General features: G+C 41.8%; 2 protein-coding genes across 6 annotated transcripts in view; both read left to right on the top strand.

Annotated features, from left to right (window-relative positions):
- Window positions 1-11421, top strand: part of FAM81A (family with sequence similarity 81 member A) — a 126235-nt gene extending 114814 nt beyond the window's left edge. For all 5 annotated transcript variants that reach the window (XM_067029759.1, XM_059056290.2, XM_059056289.2 and 2 more), the window contains exons 7-9: window positions 3874-4009; window positions 5576-5771; window positions 9120-11421. In XM_067029759.1, coding sequence (XP_066885860.1) covers window positions 3874-4009; window positions 5576-5771; window positions 9120-9244 — 457 coding nt within the window. In that variant the 3' untranslated portion in view covers window positions 9245-11421. The remainder of the gene's footprint in view (window positions 1-3873; window positions 4010-5575; window positions 5772-9119) is intronic.
- Window positions 11422-19299: 7878 nt separating this feature from the next.
- Window positions 19300-26492, top strand: part of GCNT3 (glucosaminyl (N-acetyl) transferase 3, mucin type) — a 104365-nt gene continuing 97172 nt past the window's right edge. Inside the window, exon 1 of the mRNA XM_067030722.1 lies at window positions 19300-19391. The gene's annotated coding sequence lies outside the window, so the exon portion shown is untranslated. The remainder of the gene's footprint in view (window positions 19392-26492) is intronic.

Here is a 26492-nt window from a genome sequence, read left to right as displayed (position 1 = left end):
ACCCAAGCATCTTGAAGAAACCAGAATAAGTAATTTATCTTCAAATGATCTTGCTTTGGTAGTGGCCCGAGATGCCTGGCAGAAGCAAATGCAAATACTCAGTCTTCAAATCTTCCCACAGACATGAAATTCTAAAGAACATGAATGTACAGTCAGAAATTGTAGGCCAGGGGAGCTAAGATCCCACATGCCTCGTGGCCAAAAAACCAAAACATAAAACAGAAGCAATATTGTCAAATTCAGTAAAGACTTTAAAAAAGGTCCACATCAGAAATTGTAGGCCAACACAAGGAAAAAAAATCACATAAGTAATAGAGTGAGAAGAAACAACAATAAGCAGAATCAGACTTCTAAATACTGCATATATAGGAATTCTTGGATAAAGTGATGTGTGTGTTTATATGTATGTATGTGTATGTGTGGATATTCACACACATACACATTTTGAAGGTACAACTAAGGAATAAGAGCTTACCAAAAATGAACAGTCAGGGGAATTCCCTGGCGGTCCAGTGGTTAGGGCTCTGTGCTCTTACTGCTGAGGGCCTGGGTTCAAGCCCTGGTCGGGGAACTAAAATCCCACAAGCGACATGGTGTAGCCAGAAAAAAACCCAACAGAATTGACAAACAGCCAAATTGAACTTCTAGAAAATATAATTATTGAAAATAAAATGTAACTTCTTGCCTCACCTGACCAGGGAGCCTAAACAGTGACCCAGATGGCCTTGGAGTCCAGCCTATAACCCTAGAAGTGGAGCCCAGCCTATGGCCCCACTTAATTGCTGAGCAGAGCCTTTGGCTTTGCCCAAGCAAGGAACCCAGCCAACAACCCCTTCTAAAAGCAGAACATACCCAGTGACCTTATCTAACTAGGGAGCCCAGAGAGCAGCCCCACTCAACCACAGAGCACAGCCTGCAGCTCCACCTGACTGCAGGGGACAGCTGGTGGCCCTGCCTGACCAGGGATCCCGGCCACTGACCTTATTCATCAGGGGTGCACAACCAGCAGCCTGCCCAGTTATGGAGCCTCAGGCCCCATCATGGAGTCCAACCAGCACCAGCACCAGCACCATGCTAGGGAACAAAGTGACCCCCACCAGACCAGAGGGAACTGCAGAGTCCAGCTGGTGGGTCCACTTGACTGTGCGACCCAGCCAGCAGCCCTGCCTTCCCTGGGAGCCCAGCCAGTAGGATCACCTGACCATAGACCCCAGCCAGCAGTCCCCCACCACTCACAACCTCAGCCCTGCCCAACTAGAGACCTAACAGACGTATATAGAGCACTCCATCCAACAGCTGCAGAATATATATTCTCAAGTGCACACAGAACATTCTCAGGATAGATCATATGTTAGGTGACAAAACAAGTCTTAACAAATTAAGAAGAGTGAAATCATGTTAAGTACATTTTCAAACGAAAATAGTATGAAACTAAAAATTAATGACAAGAGTAAATTTGGAAAATTGACAAATATGTGAAAATTAAAGAACACACCCCTGAACAACCAGTGGGTCAAAGAAGATCAAAAGGGAAATTTGAAAAATCTTGAAACAAATGAAAATGGAAACACAACATACCAAAACTTATGGGATGCCACAAAGGCAGTTCTGTGAGGAAAGTTTCAGTGATAAACCCTTTCAAGAAGAAAAAAGAGAGACCTTGAATAAACAACCTACCTTTATACCTCAAGGAATTAGAAAAAGAAGAATAAACTAAGCCCAAAGATAGCAGAAGGAAGGAAGAAATGATAAAGATTAGGCCAGAAATAAATGAAATAGAGAATAGGAAATAACAGAAAAACAGTTGGAAATATCAATAAAACTAATTGTTAAGCCACATAGACAAAACTTTAGCTAGACTAACCCAGACAAAAAGAAAGAGGACTCAAATAAATAAAATTATAAATGAAGGAGGAGATACTATAACTTATAACACAGAAATACAGAGGATCATAATAGACTACTATGCACAATCATATGCCAACAAATTGGATAACTTAGAAGACATGAATAAATTCCTGAAACAACCTACTAAGACTGAATCATGAAGAAATAGAAAATGTGAACAGACCAATGATGAGAAAGGAGATTAAATCAGTAACCCAAAAACTCTCAACAAAGAAAAGTCCAGGACCAGATAGCTTCGTGAGTGAATTCTAACAAACATTTAAAGAAGGATTAATGCCAGTCATCCTCAAACTCTTCCAAAAAGTTGGAGAGAACCCTTCCAAACTCATTTTATGAGACCAGCGTCACTCTGATACCAAAACCAGATAGACATTACAAGAAAAGAAAATTACTGGCCAATATCCCTGATGAACATAGATGCAAAAATTTCAAAATGCTAAGAAACCAATTCAACAGCACATTAAAAGAATCATACACCTTGATCAACTGGGATTTATCCCTGGGGTGCAAGGATGTTTCAATGTACACAAATCAAGCAGTGTACATTGATTAATGTTAATCAATCAGTTAATCACATTAACAGAATGAAGGATAAAAATCATTCGATCATCTCAATAGATGTGGAAAAAGCATTTGACAAAATTCAACATCATAATAAAGACTCAACAATTTGGGTATAGAAAGAATGCATCTCAACATAATGAAGTCCACACACGACAAGCCCACAGCTCATCTTAATACTCAATGATGAAATTTTGAAAGCTTTTTCTCTAAGATCAGAAACAAAACAAGGATGCCCACTCTCACCAATTCTGTTCAACATAGTGCTGGAACTCCTGGCCAGAGCAATGAGGCAAGAAAAAGAAATGAAAGGCATTCAAATCAGAAAAAAAGAAGCAAAATTATCCCTGCTTGCAGATGATATGATCTTATAGAGAAAACTCTAAGGACTCCATCAAAGAACTATTAGAATAAATGAATTCAATAAAGCTGCTGTGCTCCATGGTCAGTCTCCCAGGTTAGGTGGGGCTCCATAGTTGGGCAAGACTGCTGGCTTGGCTTCCTGCCCAGGTAAGGCTGAGAAGCTTTGTTTTTGATGATATGGTCAGGAAGTTTACTTATCACTTCCGCATGTGTCCCATTCCTGGCTTAGCCATATGGCAACATGTAGCTGCCAGGGAGGCTGAGAAGTGTAGTTTTGACTAGGTAGCCATGGATCCAGTTCACATTTGAGGGTTTCTTAATAGGGAAGAAGAGGAGAACAGATACTGCAGAGAATTGGGGGCTTCTACCACAGGGGGTGTTCCTTTTGTTATTATTATTATTATTATTATTAAGTCACATATATTCTTGTATACTTTTATTACTTTCATAATAAAAATAAAAGGGGAGGCAGCAAGTGTGGGGTGTTATTTTAAGGTATGTGGAAAGGGAGAGTTACATAGGAATAGAAGTTGGGTTTTTTTTAAATAAATTTTCTGTTTGATTTAAATTAAGAAATATCTGTATGGGGCAAGAACAATTTGGAGAACATTAGAGAGATAGGGAGCCAGGCTCCAGTCCTGGGAGATAAGAGGGAGAAGGAGGAAGAGTCCAGGGCAAGAGGGGAGCCTGGAGGGGAGCCAGACTACGGTGTCCTTTGAGCCAAGAGCACCCTGGACCCTCTGAACTGCAAAGATTAGTACGTGGCGTGGCTCTCTGTCATTGTGTGACACCTTGGTGTCGACACTGTCAGCTCTGCACAGGTGGGAGTATTATTAGGTGCTTTTCTGTTATATCCTCCTTCTCTCCTCCCTTCCCAATGTAGCGCTAAGTGCAATTCTAAGAAAAAGGTAAGCATGTAATTCTGAGTGAGCTGAATTTGATGCTGATATATTTCTGAGAGAATTGATAGTCAGAGACTGAGACTGTTTGATGTTATATTAAAATGGTCTTATGACTAACTTTCTAACTTTGTTATTTTAGATTTAAAGGTACAATTGAGGAACTCAGTAACCAGATTTTATCCGCACGGAATTGGTTGCAACAGGAACAAGAACGGATGGAAAAAGAACTTTTACAGAAAATTGATCAGCTTTCCTTGGTTGTTAAGGAAAACAGTGTAGGTGTTGATGTTCAGCCATAAACATAGTAAAGTTATTCGGTGGGACCTGCAATGTTTGAATAATACCTCGTAACTTATCATTGATTTATTTAGCACCACATTAAGCTGTTACAGTTGTTTCTTGCCTTAGAATCTCTTTCCATGGTTCATATTGACTCTTTGTGTTTGTTATAAAGAGACAGAGCACTTTGACTTGTTTTGGTTAACAGACTAGGTAGAAATTTTCAGTACTTTCAGCTAAGATGAAGCCAAATCAAGACCAATGAACCAAATCGTCCAGCTGCATTTACAATTACATACTTCATCTTTGTTTTAATTCTGCAATCTGGCAGAAACAGTATTGACTAGATTTCTCCCTCCAGGCCCCTCCATCAAACTATAAACCCAGTATGAGGTGTCACAGTGCAAGATCTAAACAGAATCCAGTTTTCTTTTCCATGTTCCTTCTCATTTTACCCCACTCTCCTGCAGAACTAAGGTTTGCAGAACTACTCAAAAATCATAGCAAGAAAGCCTTGCATATATAGTATTCAATATCAATACTTGGCAAGCAGTTGTTTTTTGGTTTGGTTATCTAGCCTGACCATCTCCCTCTCCCTTCTCTTTTCTTTCACTGCTTCCTCCCCTTGGACTTTGATGGAGCATAAGTGACTGGTGTAGATTGCATCTCTGGCTCTGCTTTCTCTCGATGCTGAGCTGTTGAATTGCAGACTGTGCACTGAGCACATCAAGAGAGTTTTGTTATGCTGTAGCCCCCTTACAGCTTGATGTTTGTAGTCTTGGCCTCTAAAGCTTGCCTGCAGACCCAGATTCTCATAAGAACCAAGCATAGTGGAGAGGAAAGGAAAGAAAATATTCTGTTTCAAATATTTCTTTACATGTCTCCATATTTTTATCAGATCTCCTGATTTACTTAGATTCATAATAATACATTTGTAAGCTTCTAGCTCTTTGGAGCACTATTTTTACATCTAGATAGGCTTAATAACTAACAATAAACTGCAGGATAATGGTGACTTTAATATGATAGAAGCTTATCTATCTTTCACATAAAAGAAGTCTGGGTGTTGGGATCACAAGGCTAATGTGGTAGCTTGTCAGTCCTCAGTGACCCATGATCTTTCTGGTTTAACTCTCTGCCAGTCCTAGAGAGTGACCCTTGTACTCATAGTTCAAGATGGCTGCTAGGGCTCCAGCCATTACATCTTAATTCCAAGAACAGAAGAAAGAGAGAAGAGGCAAGGATATGCCTGAGCTATTTTTTAACTTTTCCTGGAAGTTGCCACATATGTTTGTACTTATATCTCATTAGCCAGAACTTAATCATATGGCCACAGCAAACTCAGCAGATGATAGAAAAGGTAGTCTTTACTCTGGGTGACCTTATAGCCAGCTGAAAATCAGGGATATGTTATGGAAGAAGGGGAAAATGGATATGGGAGTGAGCACCAAGCAACCTTTGCAATTCTGTTCCCTGCACATTGTTCTTAAATGGTATTATGACTGATGCAAATGCATCAGACTCTTTGGGGTAATCAAGTGCCATTCTTATCATGGATCTAGGGAGCCAGTGAAAGGGACATGGAGAAGAAGCTCAGCCAGATGTCAGCCAGACTGGACAAAATAGAAGAGAGTCAAAAGAAGAATATGGAGGTACAGAGGACGAAACAAGAAGAGGAGAAGGTGCATGGGCGAATCAGCAAGCTTGAGTTACAGATGACTGAGGACATGAAGGAAATGAAAGCAGAAGTTGATGCGGGTAGGCCAAAAAGAAAACAGTTCTCTGGGTCATTTTCTATTTGATCTAAAAAGCCAATGAATTAGTATTACCCTACAACTACCACAAACCTGGCTGATGAAGTGTCCTTAGGTGATTTTCTAAGTAGCTGTGGTATATTGAACGAAAATATTGCTTCATTGCCAAGGACATGAAGATAGACCTCGAGAGACAGGCAAACAAACCTAAAATCGCTTAGCTTGCAACTGATGTACATTTTCTTTAGTGCCATCTGCAGATTCTTTTCTGATCAAAGCCAAGGTCAATATGCCTCAGAAATAAGCATATATTTTTTTTAGGCTTAAATACTTTCTTTATTCTATATTTACTAAATTTGTCTCCAGTGCTTATTTGATCCATTATATAACGTAGCAACAAAGAACTAGAGAATATATAGGGAATAAGACAAAATGAAATCTTAACAAAATTAAAGAGAATATTTTTATTCTTTAAGATTAAATACTATTAAAACTAAAATGCATTGTTTTCTTCTCTGTTAAAAGCATTTTATATGTATATATATATATAAAGCATATATCTTTGAGGGGACTTTGAAGGCTTATTTTATACTGCTGGCAGTATCCCACCATGGCAATGAATGATTTTCCTCTGCTCAAAAGTCCACAGGGCCCATTCCTCCACACTTGTTTAGAAGACAGTGTTGGAGATGATTTTAAGTTCTGAAGTGCTGCCAGGTAAAGGAGGGATTAGATTTATCCTCTGAACTCAGGAATACAGAACTGGGACCGATAAGTGGAAGCTACCTGAAGACAGATTTTAACTCAGTATGAAGCAGAAGTATCTACAGTTAACGGTCCTAGAAAGACACGGGTGCTTTGTGAGCCTGAGAGCTCTCTACTGAAAGTATTTAAGTGAAGACTTGTTGACCATGGTCAGGAAAGAGAAGACAGTCGGGTAGTGTGGGAAGGGGAACTACATTATCTCCTGATTCCTTCCAGTTTTCTGGTTCTGTGAACTTTCTTCATGGAATTGTTCTATTTTGGCCACATGGAAATAAAAGTAGTTAGTTATCCCAAGAATAATTTTGCTGTAATCACCACAAGGTTACTATTTTATTTAGTGAGAAACTGCCATTAAATTTATGAATTTTAGAACTTGTGAAGATAAAAATGAATTTTCTTTCTTAGTCTTTTGGGCCAGTAGAATATGGTATTTGAATATTTTATTGATGGTTAACTTTGCATCATTTGCTGAGTGGATTTATTATCAGCTATACAACATATCACTGAGGTTGTGAGAACCTAGTAAGAAATGCATATGAGCCTTTTAAAAATTAAAAATATTTACTTTTTCTTGTTACAAAAACAAAGTTCTTAGTGGAAAATCATAAAGCACAAAAAAACCCCAAAAACCTCCTATTACCCAGAGTTCTTTTTTATGTATATTATCTTTCTATACATACAGGATATATATATGCTTTTCCAAATACAGTCTCATGCAATACATGCTGATTTGTAACCTACTCTTTTATTTAGTAATATGTTGTATCTTTTCATTCAGTAAGGACATTATTTTTTTTAAAAACTCACTCATTTATTATTATTATTATCAATATTATTATTATTATTATTTTGGCTGCACCTCGTGGCTTGCGGGATCTTTAGTTCCCTGACCAGGATTGAACCCAGGCCCTTGGCAGTGAAAGTACCGAGTCCTAACCACTGGACCACCAGGGAATTCCCAACAAAATTATTTTTAATAAGTAGTTTTTATACTTCTTTTTCATGAATTGTTACATAAAGAAAATTTTCTGAGAGAAAATTCTAAATATGCTAATGAAGACAAGATGTTTTTGACACTTATTTTAAAAACCAATAGGGGACTTCCCTGGTGGAGCAGTGGTTAAGAATCCACCTGCCAGTGCAGGGGACATGGATGGTTTCGATCCCTGGTCCAGGAAGATCCCACATGCCACAGAGCAACTAAGCCCGTGCGCTGCAACTACTGAGCCTGCACTCTAGAGCCCATGAGCCACAACTGCTGAGCCCGTGAGCCACAACAACTGAAGCCCGTGCACCTAGAGCCCATGCTCTGCAAAAAGAGAAGCCACCACAATGAAAAGCCTGCGCACTGCAGCGAACAGTAGCCCCTGCTCACTGCACCTAGAGAAAGCCCGTGCGCAGCAACGAAGACCCAAAGAAGCCAAAAATAAATAAATTAATTAATTTAAAAAAAAACAATACAAATATAGAATAATACAAAATTACCTTTTGATTGGGAATTTTTTCTATTTTTAGCTTTTTATTTTGAAATAATTTCAAATTTAGAAAAACCATTAAGACTAGTCCAAAAACTATACCTCTTTCACTTAGATTCACCAATTGTTAACACTTTTGAAATTTGCTTAATGTGTGAGCGTGTGTATGAATATAGTTTTTTTCCTAAATCTTTTGGGAGTAAGTTGCAGAAGCCAGAATACCTTTTTACCTCTATATTATTTCAATGTATATACCCTAAGAACAAGGACATTCTCTTAAGTAACTATGGTACAATGTAATATTGATGAAACATTTTTCAATACTCAATTTTCAAGTTTCACCATTGTTTTCTTTACAGCAGACCTTCCCCAGTCCAGGTTCTAATCCAGAATCACATATCATATTTAGTTATCATGTTTCTTTATTTAGTCTTCTTTTTTTTTTTTTTTTTGGCATTACGCGGGCCTCTCACTGTTGTGGCCTCTCCCGTTGTGGAGCACAGGCTCCAGAAGCACAGGCTCAGCGGCCATGGCTCACGGGCCCAGCTGCTCTGCGGCATGTGGGATCTTCCCGGACCGGGGCACGAACCCGCGTCCCCTGCATCGGCAGGCGGACTCTCAACCACTGCGCCACCAGGGAAGCCCTATTTAGTCTTCTTTAATCTAGATCAGTTCCACAGTGATGTCATCATTAAAGAACACAGGCCAGCATTTTGTGGAGTGTCCCACAGATTGGGTCTGTTTGCTTCCTTTTAATTAGATTCAGGGTATGCATTTTGAACAGAAATGCCACAGAAGTGATGTGTCCTTCCCAGGGTTTTCTTATTGAGGATACATGATGTTGGTTCCTCCCAGTGTTGGTGAAGTTAGCTTTGATCTCTTGGTTAAAGTGGTGTCAGATTTCTCCACTGTAATATTTCCTTTTTCCCTTTGTATCTGTAGGGAGATACTCTGAAACTAGGTAACTATCCTGTTTCCCATCAAACTTTTATTCCAGTAGTTTTAGTATCTATTGATATCTTTTGCCCAGATCAATTATTACTATCTGCTGTAGATTTGATACAGGCTTGTTTTTTAATATTAACTCCTGTGAAATTTACCTCTTCTTAAAGGGTTTACAGCCATCTATGAAAGCATAGGATCCCTCAGGCAAGTTCTTGAAGCCAAGATGAAGCTGGACAAGGACCAGCTACAAAAGCAAATCCAACAGATGCAGAAGCCAGAAGCTCCAATGTGAAGGGACTTGGGACATGGACCTCAAAGGTGGTTTTGCCAGTGGGGCCGGGAACTGGATACCTCTGTAGCCAGGCTGTACCTGCATTCAGGATTGTTCTATTCATGGTGTGCATGTGCTGAGAAATGTGTTTTCATGATTCTAAATGTTTACCTGGAGTCTTGAAAACACTCTCTTTAAAAGTATTACGTACAGTTTTTACCACTTTATTCCACTTCTCTAAATTCAATGGAATATCCTCCCCTCCCTGGATTTTGAAAGGCTTTTATCCCTTTCGTTTTATGAATGAGAAAAGACTTAACAATTTTCCTTCGATGCTTGATGCTCTAGCCAAGACTTTACTCTTAAAAAATGTCGTGGTGATTTTTTTAAATTAAGAAGATAATGAATTATCACAGGAATGTGTTGTTCCTCACCCTAAATTAAGAGAATGTCCTGATAGATTAGAATTCAACCTTTGAGTCCATATTTGGATTTTATTATTGTTGTCTGTGCATTTCTTATATTGGTATCTTCTTGTAAATCTTCTGTCTTTTGTAGGGGGAGGAGATTTAACATTTGGAAAAAAACCCTACCATTTATGCAGTGAAAATAGTTTAAAAATTGATAACTGCCATATAGATTACAAATTAAAATGGAAACTTAAGACAATTATCTAGATAATGCAAGGCACAATTATCTACATCGACCACCTAGTTATACCAGGTTTTAATATTGAAAACTTTTTTCAATTATCCACCGCCTGTATAGTGATAGCCATATATTCAATAATGGAATGGTGGTTAATAGCCTGTTTATTACACAATTAGTTGTTCATTAATCATAATGGGATGTGAACATTTTTCAGGCTCTTTGATCTCCTCTCTGAATTTTTCCAAAATTGGCACAAAGTGCTAAGGTTTATATACACTTATTGTAACTATATTCTTGTGCCTTGGTTTTATCACGTCAGTGCACTGTACCCTATAAAAGTTTTGCGGACAAAATAGAAGGCACGATAATACATCAGAATTATGATGTAAAAATGGGATCCTATGTATTTTTTAAATGCTCTAAAAATTTTATCACTGTTAAGATGTTAATTATTCACTATCAGTAATGGAACAGAAATTCATACTTTTGTATGGCCAGAGAATCAAATTGATATTGCATTTATAACAATGTTAAGAAACGTTCATTTTAAGCAACTTCATAGATGATGGGTGTTTTATTTTCAATCGCTATATTTGATTAGTCATTGAAAATTGGCGCCAGTGCTATTTGTTCACCTATGTCTATAAAAACTAATAGTGAGACACACGCCATTCTAAACTATGAGGGTGCCCAGGAAAAAGAAAACAGGGATACTTTGAAAAGTTAAAAAACTTTTTTCTTGTTTGCCTAGGACTTAGGAAAATTAAAGCATTTTCTATTTTAGAATGAATCATAAATGACATCTCTAACTGGCTATTACTGTTTACCCATATAAATTATGCTGCTGAAGTACATAATAGTTTACCCTCAATGGCTTGACAAAATTTTTTTTAATTTGGACCTGAGAAGTCATATAAGGAATATGTCATCCAACATATATTTCCTTATTTTGTCACAACTCTTTGCATCTCTATATCGGAAGACTATGTCCACTTAATGAAAAAACAAAAAGGTTAATGCTCTTTTGCAATCAGAAAGTGAGTTTCTTTTTGTGATAGAGTAGCCGTGTTTAGTACAGTTCTCCTGGTTTCAGCACAAACTACAGCACCGAGAGCCATGGCCCTTCCAGCGTCTCTCTCCTCTGCGGGCCCCAAGGAGGAAGAGTCAGCATGTGTCACACCTGGGAAGAGGGGGACAGAGGACACCAGCTGCACTCAGGTCAAGGGGTGACGTGAGTGGGTGATGCTTCTAATGCTGCCACCACCACGTCACAAGCTCTGGCGGGGGTTCTCCACCCTGGCTGTAAGTTGCAATCATCTGGGCAGTTCAAAAAGCTACCAATGCCCAGACTGCCCCCCCCAGACCAACTAAGTCAGAACCTCTGGGAGGAGATGCAGGCGGCCGCACACGTCAGAGGCCCCTGGGTGACTCGCGTGTTGTGAGCCCCGAGCTCCAACGTCCTCTTATCACCAAAGTTTAAATGAGAATCAGCTTCCCTGTAGTTTCCTTTATCAGAAATTTGCAATAAAAAGAATAAAACTTCCAAATCAGTGTGGTGTATGATTTTTAAACTTTTAGACTTTTAGTGTTTTAGTGTGAGGTGAAATTTCATTAGGTAAAATACCATAGGATATCTCCTCTTACTTTTCTGGGGAAACCTTTTGGTAGTTGAAATAAAGTGCTCTGAGTCCTGGCAGACCTGCTGGTAAGTGGAAAGTCATGGGGAGCTGCTCCATCCTTGGGTCTCCAGCTACGGGTGTCTTCTCGGCTCTGGAATAACCACAGCTGGCAGTTCCTAGTGTGTGCTATGTGCCCACGCTATGACCTTGGTGGATGTTCACTCATTTCATTATAACAACAACGAGTTGAGTTAAATACTGTTTGTTTCCCCATTTTACAGATGAGAAAACTGAGTCATGTAAAGGTGAAGCAGCTTGCCCCAAATCCTGCAGCGGGTAAGTGGGAGGCATGATCAAACCTGGCAGCCTGCTTCCACAGCCTGGGCACGTACCCTACCCTACCCCTAAAGATACAGCCTTGCCTAACTTTTTTTTTTTTGGCCACGCCATGCTGCATGTGGGATCTTAGTTCCCCGACCAGGGATCAAACCCGAGTCCCCTGCATTGGGAGCACAGAGTCCTAACCACTGGACCACCAGGGAAGTCCCCAGCCTTGCTTCCCACATAACTCAGACTTGCCAGGCCACTGACTCCAGCCCCATATCTGCATGACCTTAAAATTCTGCCATCTGAGTCGCTGTGCATTTTAACGCCCCAATTCCAAATACCAAAGAGAGGCAATCTTATTAGCTTTGCTTGGGTCAGATGTCTTCCTCTGGTTGTATCAGTGAAGGTGAGGTAGTTGATGCCACAGGACTGTAGGATCATAGGCATTTCATCCCCTGTCCTTGGCTATCCGAGGTAGTGGACTGTGGCCTCTGTGCATTGGGAGATGGGTTGTGTTGGGTGAGTACAGAGCAGAATAGAAAGACAGCCCCCTCTGAATTGTGGTCATCCCACTAGGCTTTCAGCCTGAAAAAAAAAAAAAAATTGGGCTTCCCTGGTGGCGCAGTGGTTGAGAATCCGCCTGCCGATGCAGGGGACACGGGTTCGTGCCCCGGTCCGGGAGGATCCCACATGCCGCAGAGCGGCTGGGCCCGTGAGCCATGGCCGCTGAGCCTGCGCGTCCGGAGCCTGTGCTCCGCAACAGGAGAGGCCACAACAGTGAGGCCCGCATACCACAAAAAAAAAAAAAAAAAAAAAAAAAAAAATCACAAACCACTCAGGACATCCTGGAAACTCAATGGTAACTATGTGGAGTTTTTCTGTCACTGCTGTGTGACCTTGGGTAGTTCTTAACCTCTCTGAGTCTCATTTTTCTTATCTGCAGAATAGAGATTAAAATAATTTAAAAGAGGGAGCTGGTTTATCATTTTCAAAATACTGAAGTGATTTATGCAATACGTATTAGGTATCAGATGGAGAAAAATGGGGCCTGGGTAGGGCAGAAAATATATGGGGGTCCATGTTTCGGTCCAAAGTGTCCCATTATCTGTGGGGACTGTGTTTGGGCAGTGATCAACCTCCGAAGAAATTGATAACCCAGCCTGAGACAGAGAAGAGCAGTAGAGCCCATATGACGAAATAAGCAGAGGGGACCAGCATGGGGATAATCCCTGAATGAGGGGAAGGGCTGGGTAGACCCTCAAGCTAGTTGGTCTCATCTGTGGAGCAGGTGTGGCTTCCCCAGGAGCATTGAGAGGGTTGTGATGGGTGGGATCAGAGCTGGGGAAGGACAGACTCCACATCAGGAGGGGTAAAGATAGATACGGAGGTTGAGGATGCAGAGCCCGGAGTTCAAGTTGGGAATTGAGACGCAGAACCATGGGGGCTAAACCCAAATGGCTGGCTGGCATTTCAGGCTTCTTTGTATATAGACTGGAAGACTCAGTGTGTGTCTGGGCTGGATGACAAAACGTGTGCATCAGAAGCAGACAATCGTCAGCGCTGTGCTAAGGAAAAACTGCCAGGTGAATTCAGTATCCCTTCAAATAGCAGCAGTACTGTAGAATTACACATAGGATAATGCGCAGAAGATTGTGTTTCTCATTCTGAGTTTTGGGTCCAGTTAATGTCAAAAACATTTTTTGTCATCCGTATAAATTCCGAGTTAAAGGACTTTTCTAGGTATCCTTTTATATAGATACTTGCACTGCAGATCCACCTATTAGAGTCAAAATACTGGCTATGGTAGACAGTATGGAACATGTCTCCCAATGATCCCTACCTGCTGGTATTCAATCCTTGTACGATCCCCTCCCCTGGAGTATGGCCTGGACTTAACGCACTTCTCATGAATAGAATATGGCATGGTCTTCCCTGGTGGTACAGTGGTTGAGAGTCCGCCTGCCGATGCAGGGGACACGGGTTCGTGCCCCGGTCCGGGAAGATCGCACATGCTGCGGAGCGGCTGGGCCCGTGAGCCATGGCCGCTGAGCCTGCGCGTCCAGAGCCTGTGCTCCGCAACGGGAGAGGCCACAACAGTGAGAGGCCCGCGTAACGCCAAAAAAAAAAGAATATGGCAGATGTGGTGGCTTGTCACTCCTGAGATTAGGTTATAAAAGGGTTTCCCCCCCCATCTCATCACTTGTGCTGTGGAGGCAAGCTGTCCTGTTGTAAGTAGCCTTGTGGACAGGGCCGTGTGGTGTAGCCAAGAACTGAGGCCTTCAGTCCAATAGCCTGAAATGAACTGACACTTTCCAGCCATCATGTGAGTGAACTGAAGTGAATCCCCTCACCCCAAAGAAATGAAAGCAGGAACTTGGACAGTTGTATACCTGTGTTCATAGCAGCATTATTTACAACAGTCAAAAGGTGGAAACAGCCCAAGTGTCCACTGATGGTTAAATAGATATGCAAAACATTGCATATGCATACAGTGGAATACTATTCAGCCATAAAAAGGAAGGCACTTCTGGCACATGCTACTACATGGACATTATGCTAAGTGCAGTAAGCCAGTCACAAAAGGACAAATATTCTATGATCCCACTTGTACGAGGTACATAGAGAAGTCAAATTCATAGGGACAGAGAGTAGCATGATGGTTGCCAGGGGCTGAGGGGTGCAGTGGGGAGGAGGGAGTTAACATCTAATCCATACGGAGTTTTCAAGTGGGGAAGGTGTAAAAGTTCTGGAGATGGATGGTGGTGACGGTTGCACAACAATGTGAATGTACTGAATGCCACAGAACTGTACATTTAAAAGTGGTTAAAATAATAAATTTTACATATAGCTTACCACAATAATAATTTAGAAATAAAGAACCAAAGAAGTGGAATTAATTAGGAGTGGGTTATTTTCATTGATTAAAGTTAAGGTGGAAAAGCGGGGTTGTCCTAGCAGTGCGAAGAGAATAATGCAAGTACAATAAACAGCTGGGAGGGGCGTGGCAATTAGAGTTATTCGTGGGCCTCAGGTGTTGGTATAAGACATGTTACTGGTTTTGATAATTAGGTCTTTAGAATAAAATCCAGTGAGGAATGGTATTCCTGTCAGTGCTAGGCTTCCAATAATGAGGGCTGTTATGGTAAAAGGTACTGTTTTTTTTTTTTTTTTTTTTTGCGGTACGCGGGCCTCTCACTGTTGTGGCCTCTCCCGTGGCGGAGCACAGGCTCCGGACGCGCAGGCTCAGCGGCCATGGCTCACGGGCCCAGCCGCTCCGCGGCATGTGGGATCTTCCCGGACCGGGGCACAAACCCGCGTCCCCTGCATCGGCAGGCGGACTCTCAACCACTGCGCCACCAGGGAAGCCCACAGGTACTGTTTTATGTGGGGTTTTTTTTTTTTTTTTTTGGTTGTACGCGGGCCTCTCACTGCTGTGGCCTCTCCCCTTGTGGGGCACAGGCTCCAGACACGCAGGCTCAGCAGCCGTGGTCCACGGGCCCAGCCGCTCCACGGCATGTGGGATCTTCCCGGACCGGGGCACGAACCCGTGTCCCCTGCATCCGCAGGCGGACTCTCAACCACTGCGCCACCAGGGAAGCCCAAAAGGTACTGTTTTAAATAGGCCTTCTATTTTTCAAATGTCTTGTTCATCATTCAGGCTGTGAGTAATAGACCCAGAGCACATAAACAATATAGCCTTAAAAAAAGGGGTGTGTGCAGATGTGGAGAAATGCTAGATAAGGCTGGTTAATACCGATTGTTACCATTATAAGGCCTAACTGGCTTGAAGGGGAAAAAGCAACAGCTTTTTTTAATATCATTTTGGGTAAGGGCTCATATTGCTGCAAATAGTGTAGTAATAGCCCCTAAGCATAATGCTATTGTTTGGATGCATTTATTATTTTCTGTTAAAGGGTAAAAGCGAATAAGTAGGAAAATACCTGCTACAACCATTGCGCTTGGGTGGAGTAAGGCTGAAACGGGGGTAGGACCCTCTGTTGCTGAGGGAAGTCGTGGGTGAAGACCAAATTGGGCGGATTTTCCAGTTGCAGCTAATACTAGTCCTGTTGGAGGTAGGTTTGAGTGGCCTAGGTCGAGTATGAAGATTTGTTGCAGATCTCATGCGTTTGAGTTAAATAGACATCATGCTATTACTCTAACAAATCCACTGTCTCCAATAAGGTTACATAGAATTGCTTGGAGAGCAGCTGTCTTTGCATCTGCTTATCCACACCATCATCTGATAAGAAGAAAAGATATAATCCCGACCCCTTCCCATCCAATAAAAAGTTGAAAAAGGTTGTTAACAGTGACAAGAATTAATATTGTGATAAGAAAGAGGAGTAAATATTTAAAGAATCGGTTACTATTAGAATCTGAGTGTATATATCATATTGAAAATTCTATAATAAACCATCTTATAAATAATGCTACTGGTACAAATATTATTGAGAAATAGTCTGTTTTGAAGCTAAGTGATAATTTAAGGGTTTGGATGGTAATTCATCGTCAGTTTGAGGTAATTATTTCTTGGCCTATATGAATGAATATTATTGTTGGAATTAAGCTAGTAACAAAAGCATATGAGATAGGGGTTTTTACATATGGTGGGTATTTGTTGCTTTTGTAAATGTTGGTGTTTGTTATTATAATTGGTATTGTTAATATAAAGAGTGTGACTAACGTGAAAGAGGAGAATAAGTTTATTACTTTTATTTGGAGTTGCACCCACCCGAGTCAAGACTTCAGCTGAGACTGTAGCCCTGGCAGTTTTACTACAATCTCAGGAGAGACAGTGAGCCAGAAATACCCAGCTAAGCCACATCCACATTTTTGACCCACAGAAACTGTGAGGTAATAAAATACGTGTTATTTGAAGTCACTACATTTGGGGGTAATTTGTTATATACGATAATTAACACACCAGCACTGGGGAAGCTTGACAGAATTTTTTTTGTGGAAATGCCTGATGTTATGTTACAAATTACATTGTCCACATATATAATCCAATTTAATACACTTTCTGAGCAGGAAATGACCTTAAAAACATATCGAATGACATATGTGCCTTATCACATTTAATCTTTGTAATTACCCTATTTGGTATGTACTATTATTTCCATTTTGTGAGGGAGCAGATTATGGAAGGTCATACAGCTAATTAGTGGAGGAGCAGGGATGTGAATCCATATCTATCCTTCTCTAAAGCCCAGGCTGGCATTTTGCTCCAAGATAAGCCAACACCAAGACATAACGTGATTGGTTTCATGATCCCAAAGCTGATTGGAATCAGAATCCTCTCTGGATCAGTGGTCTCAGCGTGTTCCCAGACCAGCAACATTGGCATCACCTGGGAAGTTGCTAGAAATATAAACTCTTGGGCCCCACCCCAGACCCACTGGATCAGAGACTCTGAGATGGGCTCAGCAACCTACTTTAACAAGTCCTGCAGATGATTCCAATGCAAGTGGAATTTGAGAATCACTGAGCTAGAGCTGGCCTGTAATACAATAGCCATTAGTCACGTCGAGCATTTAAATTTAAATTAATCCAAATTAAATAAATTTTAAAATTCAGTTGCTCAGTTGCACTAGCCATATTTCACATGCCCAATAGCCACATGTGGTTAGTGGCTACAGTATTATCCTGTGCAGATGTAGAACATTTCTCTTGTCACAGAAAGTTCTGTTAGACAGCTCTGATCTGCAGCAATAATTTCCTCACCTTTTCAACTGACAGCTCTGTCCACAACTCTGTACCTTCGTCGGTCAGCCTAGAACGAGCTTTGGACCCGGAACTTTCCTCCAGCCTCATCCCTACAATGTTATGTCAGTTGTCCCTAATAGAGATGATTTCCCAGGTCCTTATAAGGTTTTGTCTCATCTGCCAGTCCTGATCAGTAGATGTTGCTGCCTGGACTGAGTTGAGAAGGATCCGAAGGCTGGTGCCAGACCCAAGGGGAGGGGCCAAGGTGTGTGAACCAAGGGCTGGGGCCAGCTGTAGATTCTCACCAGGACATCCCAGGAGTGGAGGATGCCCAGCAAGGGGTTGCCAGCCAGGGGACTTGAGTGACTCTTTTTTTTTTTTTTTAACATCTTTATTGGAGTATAATTGCTTTACAATGGTGTGTTAGTTTCTGCCTTATAACAAAGCGAATCAGCTATACATATACATATATCCCCATATCCCCTCCCTCTTGCATCTCCCTCCCACCCTCCCTATCCCACCCCTCTAGGTGGTCACAAAGCACCGAGCTGATCTCCCTGTGCTATGCTGCTGCTTCCCACTAGCTACCTATTTTACGTTTGGTAGTGTATATATGACTTGAGTGATTCTGATGCCTCCTAGGGAGACGGATCCAGCAGGCCTGGATTAGGGTGAGCCAAAGTGGAAAATATAAAGGGACACCAAATACTCTGTAATTAAGATAAATAGTATGTCAATGCAGTACTTTTTAAAAATCAAAATTAATACCACAAAATGCACAATGAACAAAATACCAAACCTCCACAAACCATGCTTTGTGGAGCTATTTTGGACCTGAGGCAAAAAGAAAAATGTGTGCCCTATGTACATGTTTTATGTAATTTTATTTAAATTTTTGACATTTGTGCCTCATGAGGTTTTTTTGTTGTTCATTTAGATTTTTAGAAATATTGCACAAAAATACTATTTATTTTGACAGCTGAGGGTTTTGGCTGCTCTTCTCTTTATATTTAGCATTTGAGATGAGAGCTTACTCACCTCATTCTAATCCCGGCCCTGCCCAGAGATCCAGAAATTTGGAGCTAAATCCAGTTCTCAATTATTGTTATAGCTTATCTCAGGCATGTCTGATTGCTTTAGATGGTTTCTGGTCTGTTTTTGTCCCTAATTGTCATGCTTTGTTTAATTTTCAAACTTGTGACCCAGTTTTTCTTGGTGGTAGGTTGGGACACAAAGAAAACAAAGCTCTGACCTTTCTGAGACTCAGAGGAGGATGGCAGGGGAGCGGGATGGAGAGGAGTGAAAATGCTTGCATGGGTCTCCTCACCTGCTGTCATCATAGAGCTCTGCTGGGCCACTTGGCCAGCCCTTGGGATTCACTGTCCTTTGCTGCCCCTATGTGGAGGGAATAGAAACTTCTAGGGAATGTTTTTTAAAAAATTGTGGTACAGTTGATTTACAATATTATAGTAGTTTCAGGTGTACAATATAGTAATTCACAATTTTTAAAGATTATACTCCATTTATAGTTATAAAATATTGGCTATTTTCCCTGTGCTGTGCAATATATCCTTGTAGTTTATTTATTTTATACATAATAGTTTGTACTTAATCTCCCACCCGTATCCTGCCCCTCTCCCTTGCCCCGTAACCACTAGTTTGTTCTCTATATCTGTGAGTCTGTTTCTGCTTTGTTATATTCACTAATTTGTTTTAATTTTTAGATTCCACATATAGGGAATATGTTTGGATAGGAAGAACCCAGAACGAAGGAATGCCTCTGTGGAAGAGCCCTTGGAGATCCTTGAACTCAACTCTCATTTTCTAGAACAGGAAACCAGAGAAATTAAAAGTGGGCTTTGCAGGTGAGGACGCGTGATAGTATGATAGACAAGCTGTAAGCATAATAGTGACTCAGCACCAACTCTGCACTGGCTGGGACGTGGCAATGAACAAAACAGAGCAAAATGTCTGCCTTTATAATTTTTGGCTGCATTGGGTCTTTGTTGCTGAGCGCGGGCTTTTCTCTGGCAGCGGCAAGCGGGGGCTACTCTTCGTTGCATGTGCGGGTGTCTCATTGCGGTGGCTTCTCTTGTTGCGGAGCACGGGCTCTAGACGCGTGAGCTTCAGTAGTTGTGGCACACGGGCTCAGTAGCTGTGGCTTGCGGGCTCTAGAGCACAGGCTCGGTAGTTGTGGCGCACGGGCTTAGTTGCTTCGCGGCACGTGGGATCTTCCCGGACCAGGGCTCGAACCTGTGTCCCCTGCATTGGCAGGCGGATTCTTATCCACTGCGCCACCAGGGAAGCCAAGCCCCTGGCTGCCTTTATAGAGTTTCAAGTCTAGTGTGAGGTGGGGGTAGGGAGAGAAAATCAACAGGCAAGTAAATCCTAAGCCTGTCAGTTGATGGTAAGTGCTTTGGAAGAAAATAAAGCAGGGGCTGGGGGTAGGGGCTTCCAGGAAGGGAGGTACCAGTTGCAGGAGGATGGCCAGGGAAGGCCTTGCTGAGATGTAAAGGCCTGATGGAGATAAGGGAGGAACCAGCCAGCTACCTGGGGCAAGAATTTGCCTACATCTTCTTATTTTTATAAAATAACCCTATTTATAATTCAGACATTCCATATCCATCTAGCTGCTAATATGTTGTCCTTCTGGCTAAACAGTTAGCAGCTTTTTTCCCCTTGCTTTTATGACCTCTGGATGCCTCATTGTCCCCTATTTGGCTTCTCAGTTTCCATACCCTGGATGACCAATTCTCTGTAGTAAATTCCCTGTGTGAAATACCTAGGGAGGTCTCAGTCTTTCTGAATGGACCCTGGCTGACATAATGAGTAACTTGCACCCGGGATTATCCCTTGCTCTGCCCCATCACACACATGCTTTTCCTCCAGTGCCATGTAGATCTTTGTGATGGAAGAAATGTTCACATGTTGAGGTATGGGTAAGTCATCCTGGCTTATACATGATCTGGCTTGAATTCATGTTAATGAGAATGGCCTGTCTTATGGCCTGTTTATCATGCGTTGTACATCTGCTTTAACCATTAAGAGAAGAATGCATTATCCAAAAGTAAAGTATGTCCACTGTGAAGATAGGGATAAATGCCTCTCCCCACATAGTCCCCAGCTAGTACTTCTTCGAAGATAAGCTTCCCTTCCCAGATACTGAGATCATGCTGACTCGTTAGGTATGTGCTAATCTGCCTCATTTGAAACCTTGATGGAATGTACCTCTGTCATATTTGATGTTCTTTGATTCTGACAAGATACAAAACTGTGCTGAAAACCACGCTTCTCCAGAGAGCTTTCTTTCTTGAAGAGAAAGCTGCGCTCCCGGGCTATAATCCTCCGTTTGGCTGAACACAGCTCTCTTCTGTTCCTGTTATAGACTGTTGATTGATTTTTTGCATCGACATTTGGAACTTCCAGGTTTGTGCTTGCTGAGAAGCCAACAGCACCTCTATTAGCTAAGTTGTTTTGAGTGGGCCCCACGTTGTGCTAGGCACTGATCTCTGTATCTGCCAAGAAGTCTGGACAGAGCAGCCCCTTTATCCCTGCCCCAAGCCCCTGCTGGTCTATCAGCAGCTCCCAGACCGTCAGCCGCACACTCTAGAATCTGGCCAGGAACTCATATGTCCAACAGCTGCTGTACTGCTGCCCAAACCGGATGGACAGGGCCACACATTGAGTTTCTTTAGTAAGACCTCAGCTTGTCCACTCTCTGCGCAATGTTCTCAGCATCCTCAAACCCATCTGGACATTTGGACCAGTTTTCCACCTCTGGGTTTCACCCCAAGGGGGAGAAAAGGGAGGGCATGTTTGTCAGCTGTCCTCTCTCCTCCTCATACCCCACTGGATGGAAGAGAAGGCTGGGTGTCCTATTCCTGCTTCCTGTCTGGACTGGCCTCCCGCTCTGCCTTGTCCTCCTCATTCCAAGCCCTTGATGGTAGAAGGGGGTTCTTTCTGCACCATGGAGGCAGGTCTGGTTTATGACCAAGTCCATAGCTGTTGCTCCTACTAGGAAAAGAAATTTAGGAGGTTCTTTCTCTTGTGACAAAGCCTGGCTTTTGAGATTTGTCTAGGTGTTGAAGACAGCTATTCTGGGTTTCAAAAGTGAATGTGGACTACTTTCTCTTGGCATTCCTTCTGTCACCATTCCAGTTCCCTCTTCAGCAAACAGATACTTCCATAGAAGGAACTATCCATAGGGGACAGGTGGAAGGCAAGGTATGCAAATGACACAGTTAGTCAATTAGTTTATTTCAAAATATTATCCCATTACATATACCTGAATATCCTCCTCCTACATTGTGATCTACTTAAAGGCATGGTTACGTTTCCCCAAATATCTCAAAATGTCTAAGAGAAGTCAGATGCTAACCATGAAAAGATGTATGGATTGACTACCGTTTCAGGTTCCCTTATGTTGTCTTCCATTATCACAGCTCCTTGTAGGGCAGTTTCCTGCCCCAGACTAGTTAGAGACTCCAATGAATAGTTCCAGATGGGCTAAGGTCTTTGATGAATGAAAAGTAAAATGAATTAACTGTTTAATTAATGCATGTTTAAAAAACTAATCTTTCTGAAGGGTCTGTGCTTGGGGTAAAATTCCAGAAGGAAGGTGAAAACATTGAGGACCACTGCATTAGTCATTCACTGAGCACATGCTCTATGGAAAGTGACATTTTGCACATTATCTCATTTACCTGTTATTTCTGGACACTGTGAAAAATAAGTTTTATGGCAGACCTGACTTAAACAGGCGTTCCGAAAGCCAGACGGTAAATTTCTCTGGCTTTATAAGACTCAAGAAGAAGAAATGTTTCAGCTTAACCTCATTTTGGCTCTTTTTCAACTATAGAAACTATAGAGCTATGAAGTCTATCATTAGATGGAGCGATAAGGTAGATTTTTTAAGAAGCAACAAAAAAATCCCCGACACCCCACCACCGCCCCCCCAACTTTCTTAAATAATGATGACCTGATACACGTATAGGACTTTGTAATTTACAAAACACTTTTGCCTAAAATACTTAGCCCTCATAACACCCCTGCGTTACTATTATTATTCTCATTCTTAGATAAAGAAACCAAAGTTACTAATTTTAATTGAACACCTACTATGTGCCAGATGCTTTAAAATTGTATATCTCATTTAATTTAGACAACAACACAATGAGTAAGAAATTACCTTTTAAATCTTACGAATAGGGAAACTAAATCTCAGGGGAGTTTGGTCAAGGTCATATAACCAGCAAAGCAAGGCTGAGCACCCACATTCTTTGATACCAAGTCTAATGCATTTCCTACTACCACCTATTAGATCCCTCAAGCTTCTGGAAAGGAATTCCTACGTCAGAGCCTTCCTTTGCACAGATCCACTTAGGCCTGCATCTCACAGACCTGTAAAGCTGCAGAGGGAGGGAGCAAGGAACATGAGAAAGAGTTACCATTATAGCATCAGTGTGTAAAACTCATTAATTTCAGCCTGAAAAAAAACCTCTCTTTTCCCTTTTCTCACTCCTCCTTCTACCTTTCTCAGGTGTTTTCATAACACGTCCTTTTAGTAGTTTTCTACTGCCAGTTGTAGGTAGTTGTAGGTAGCTTGGCCTTGGGCCTATGAATAAAGCCTTGTGGGTGTTCATTATTCTCAGATTGAAAATACTTGTTGGTGTTAAGAAGTTATTCTTTACATGGTGATCCCCCCCCCACTACAGCCCTGAATCCCTCTTAAAATATAAATTTATTCTAATGCCTAGAAAATAGACCAGTAGCTAATAGGTAGTTAAAAAGTATTGTTGAATGAATGATTATTACTGAACACATATTGAAATTTAAGAGTGGATGGTGTTGTTTCTGTTTGAAGCATCACCAAATAACACTAAATGTATGGAACACTCATTATCATAAGCTTTACATTCAGGAGTCCTTCTGTGACTTGGCCACCTTCTAAATTATTCTAGAAATGTCGGTTTTGGTGACTGCCCACAACGGTTTAAATGAAATGGTTTTGCACACAATCTTTTGCCCAGATGGCTTATGCCCCTGGTCACAGCTGATTGGACCAAGGTAGACACCCTATCAAAGACAGCCAATCAGAGGTGAGCAAGTGACTTCTAATATGACTTGGTGCAAAAAGCTGAGTTGGTTCTATAGTTATTTAAACTTGCATGCAATCCCTTCTGCTTGCTAGGGGATGAAGGTGGTGAAGGCAGGTTGACATAAATTAGCTAATATCTGGGTTATGTGGATATTTATCCTACAGCTGCTTAGTGTACATTATATATCTTGGAAGGGACAGGGAGAGAGACTTACAGAGATGGAGTGAGATACAGAGGCCCCTCGTCTTCTCGGAAAGTGACAAGGCTCTCTGGTGTCAAGCAGGTGACTGTGCTTCAGGCTTTGGCCCCGAGGCTTCCCCAGACAAAAGCGAGGCAGCTGATACACTGGCAAGGAACACAAGGCAAGGAGTTGGAAGGTCTGTGTTTGCATCCTCACTAGTGATTACAGGATGTGTGACCTTGGACAAAAATGTACGTTTTTAAAGAGCCCTGTGAATACATGTATGTCGATTAACAATACATTAATAATAACACCTCTAGATGTCTGGGTTTCGTAATTTAGTGTAGGTAAGAATCCTTGAGGCGCTTATTCTAAATGTGTTTTTTTCAGGATCCACCCCACAAAAAATCTGCTTTAGTAGTTGTGGAGTTGTATCCCCCATCCCTCAGGTGTGTCTGACTCAGTCCACAGACCACAACTTGAAAAGCCCTGCTCTGGATGAAGGAACTAAAAGCAGGAGACAAGTCCATCTCAGTCAGTGAGCCTCTTTCTGGCTGCTCAGTCGACCATGGCCACACTGCCTGGGTGCTGGAGAGTCTGTGTATTTAAGAGCCCCGTTGCTTAAGGCACAAACGCCAGATTGAGATCGGGAAGGGTCTTCTCACCTTCCTGAGCATTGCATCTAGGTGGGAGAGAATGAACCTAGGAAGGAATAAGCCAGCCAAACAGGAGAGGAGTTGGGTATTTCTCCAGCAACCAGACATGGTTTTCTCTCCATGGATGTGGTGTGGAGACTTTATAGTTTGGGGGCTTAGCTGGCAAATGTGGGGGAAAAGGGGCCCAGGTGTCTGAAGGAGCATCTGCTGAAAGTGCAGAGGGACAGAGAAGCAGCCCCAGGGCAGAGGGCGATGAGAGAGCCCTACAGCCTGAGAAGAGAGCTGGTTAGGGTTAGAGCTATGGAGAGAATTCACTCTCACTCAGAGATGGCTAAAGGAGATTCAGTGCCAACCTAAGAGATTCCCTGTGTCATTCTGCAGGGTCCTGCCATCTGTCCCAAGATGGCCAATAATTGTTTTTTTTTTTGAGAACAGGCTATCCCATGACATTTGCAATTGACCAGGCACTGAAAGAATTGCAGTATAGGAGTAGGGTCCAAATATGTGATCAGTTGAGATGATGGGCTGAATTTAACAGAATAATATGCAATAGAAAAGAAGCACATGAAAAGGTGGTTAACATCATTAGTCATCGAAATGTTTATAAAATCCACAATGAAATACTTCAATCCTACTAATATGGCTAGAATAAAAATGACAGACAATAACAAGTGTTGGTGAGGATGTGAAGAAATTTGGAACTCTTTTACACGGTTGGCGGGAATGTAAAATGGTGCAGCTGCTGTGGAAAACAGTCTGGCAGTTCCTCAAAAGGTTAAACATAGAGTTACCACATGACCCAGCAGTTCTACTTCTAGGTATAGATCCAAAAATATTGAAAATGCATGTTCACACAAAAATGTGTACAAGAATATTTATAGCAGTATTATTCATAATAGCCAAAAGGTGGAAACAGCCCAAATGTCCATCCACTGATGAATGGATATCCATACAATGGAATATTATTTGGCCATAAAAAGGAATGGAATTTTGACACACAAAAGGACAAATAATATGATTCCAGTTATATGAAATGGCCAGAGTAGGCAAGTTTGTAGAGCTAGAAAGTAGATTGGTGGTTGTCAGGGGCTTGGGTGGGGGGAGAAGGAATGAGGTGTTATGGCCAATGGGAATGGGGTTTCTTTTTGGGGTGGTGAAGTGTTCTGGAATTTGATGCTGGTGATACTCAGTAAATATATTTAAAAACTTACTGAACTGTACACTTTAAAAAAGTGGAGTAAGCTGGGACAAAGTGACAGAGTGGTAGTGTATATATGGACATATACACACTACCAAATGTAAGATAGATAGCTAGTGGGAAGCAGCCACATGGCACAGGGAGTTCACCTCTGTGCTTTGTGACCACCTAGAGGGGTGGGATAGGGAGGGTGGGAGGGAGGGAGACACAAGAGGGAGGAGATACGGGGATATAGGTATACGTATAACTGATTCACTTTGTTATAAAGCAGAAACTAACACACCACTGTAAAGCAATTATACTCCAGTAAAGATGTTTAAAAAAATAAAATAAAAATATGAAAGAGTGGAGTAGATCTCAATAAAGCTGGCATTAAAAAAACACTCAAAGAAGAAATAAAAACTTCCATCTGAAAACGTAATAAGAATAAATGCATGGTCCTGCCTTTGGGTCCAAGAATTAAAGGGGCTGAAGTGGACATCTCCTTTTGTCTGGCCAGCCTCTACCTTCTTTAGGTGACAGTCTCTGATTTCTCTGGAGAATTAGCTTCCTGCTGATGGTCCTGTTGGGAGCATAAGTTACAGGGCCCCTAACCTGCCACGCAGGGGGCAAGCGACCCTGGCTGGACCAGATCAGACTCTGTTTTGTAAATCTGAACCCTGAGCCGAATGGCTCATGGAAGCTATTGGGACTGAATCCTTCCCAGGACACCACCTGAAAGTTTCCCACTGAGATCCCTGGGGCTGTTTCTATTCCTGTGCTTAGTTTTGGGCACATCTTCTGATACACTTCTTTTCTGCCTAGCTTAGCCAGAATTTGTTAAACTGGAGTTG

Source organism: Kogia breviceps, chromosome 3, assembly GCF_026419965.1.
Source record: "Kogia breviceps isolate mKogBre1 chromosome 3, mKogBre1 haplotype 1, whole genome shotgun sequence".
NCBI lineage: Eukaryota > Metazoa > Chordata > Mammalia > Artiodactyla > Physeteridae > Kogia > Kogia breviceps.
This window is presented reverse-complemented; position numbering and strand designations above follow the sequence as displayed.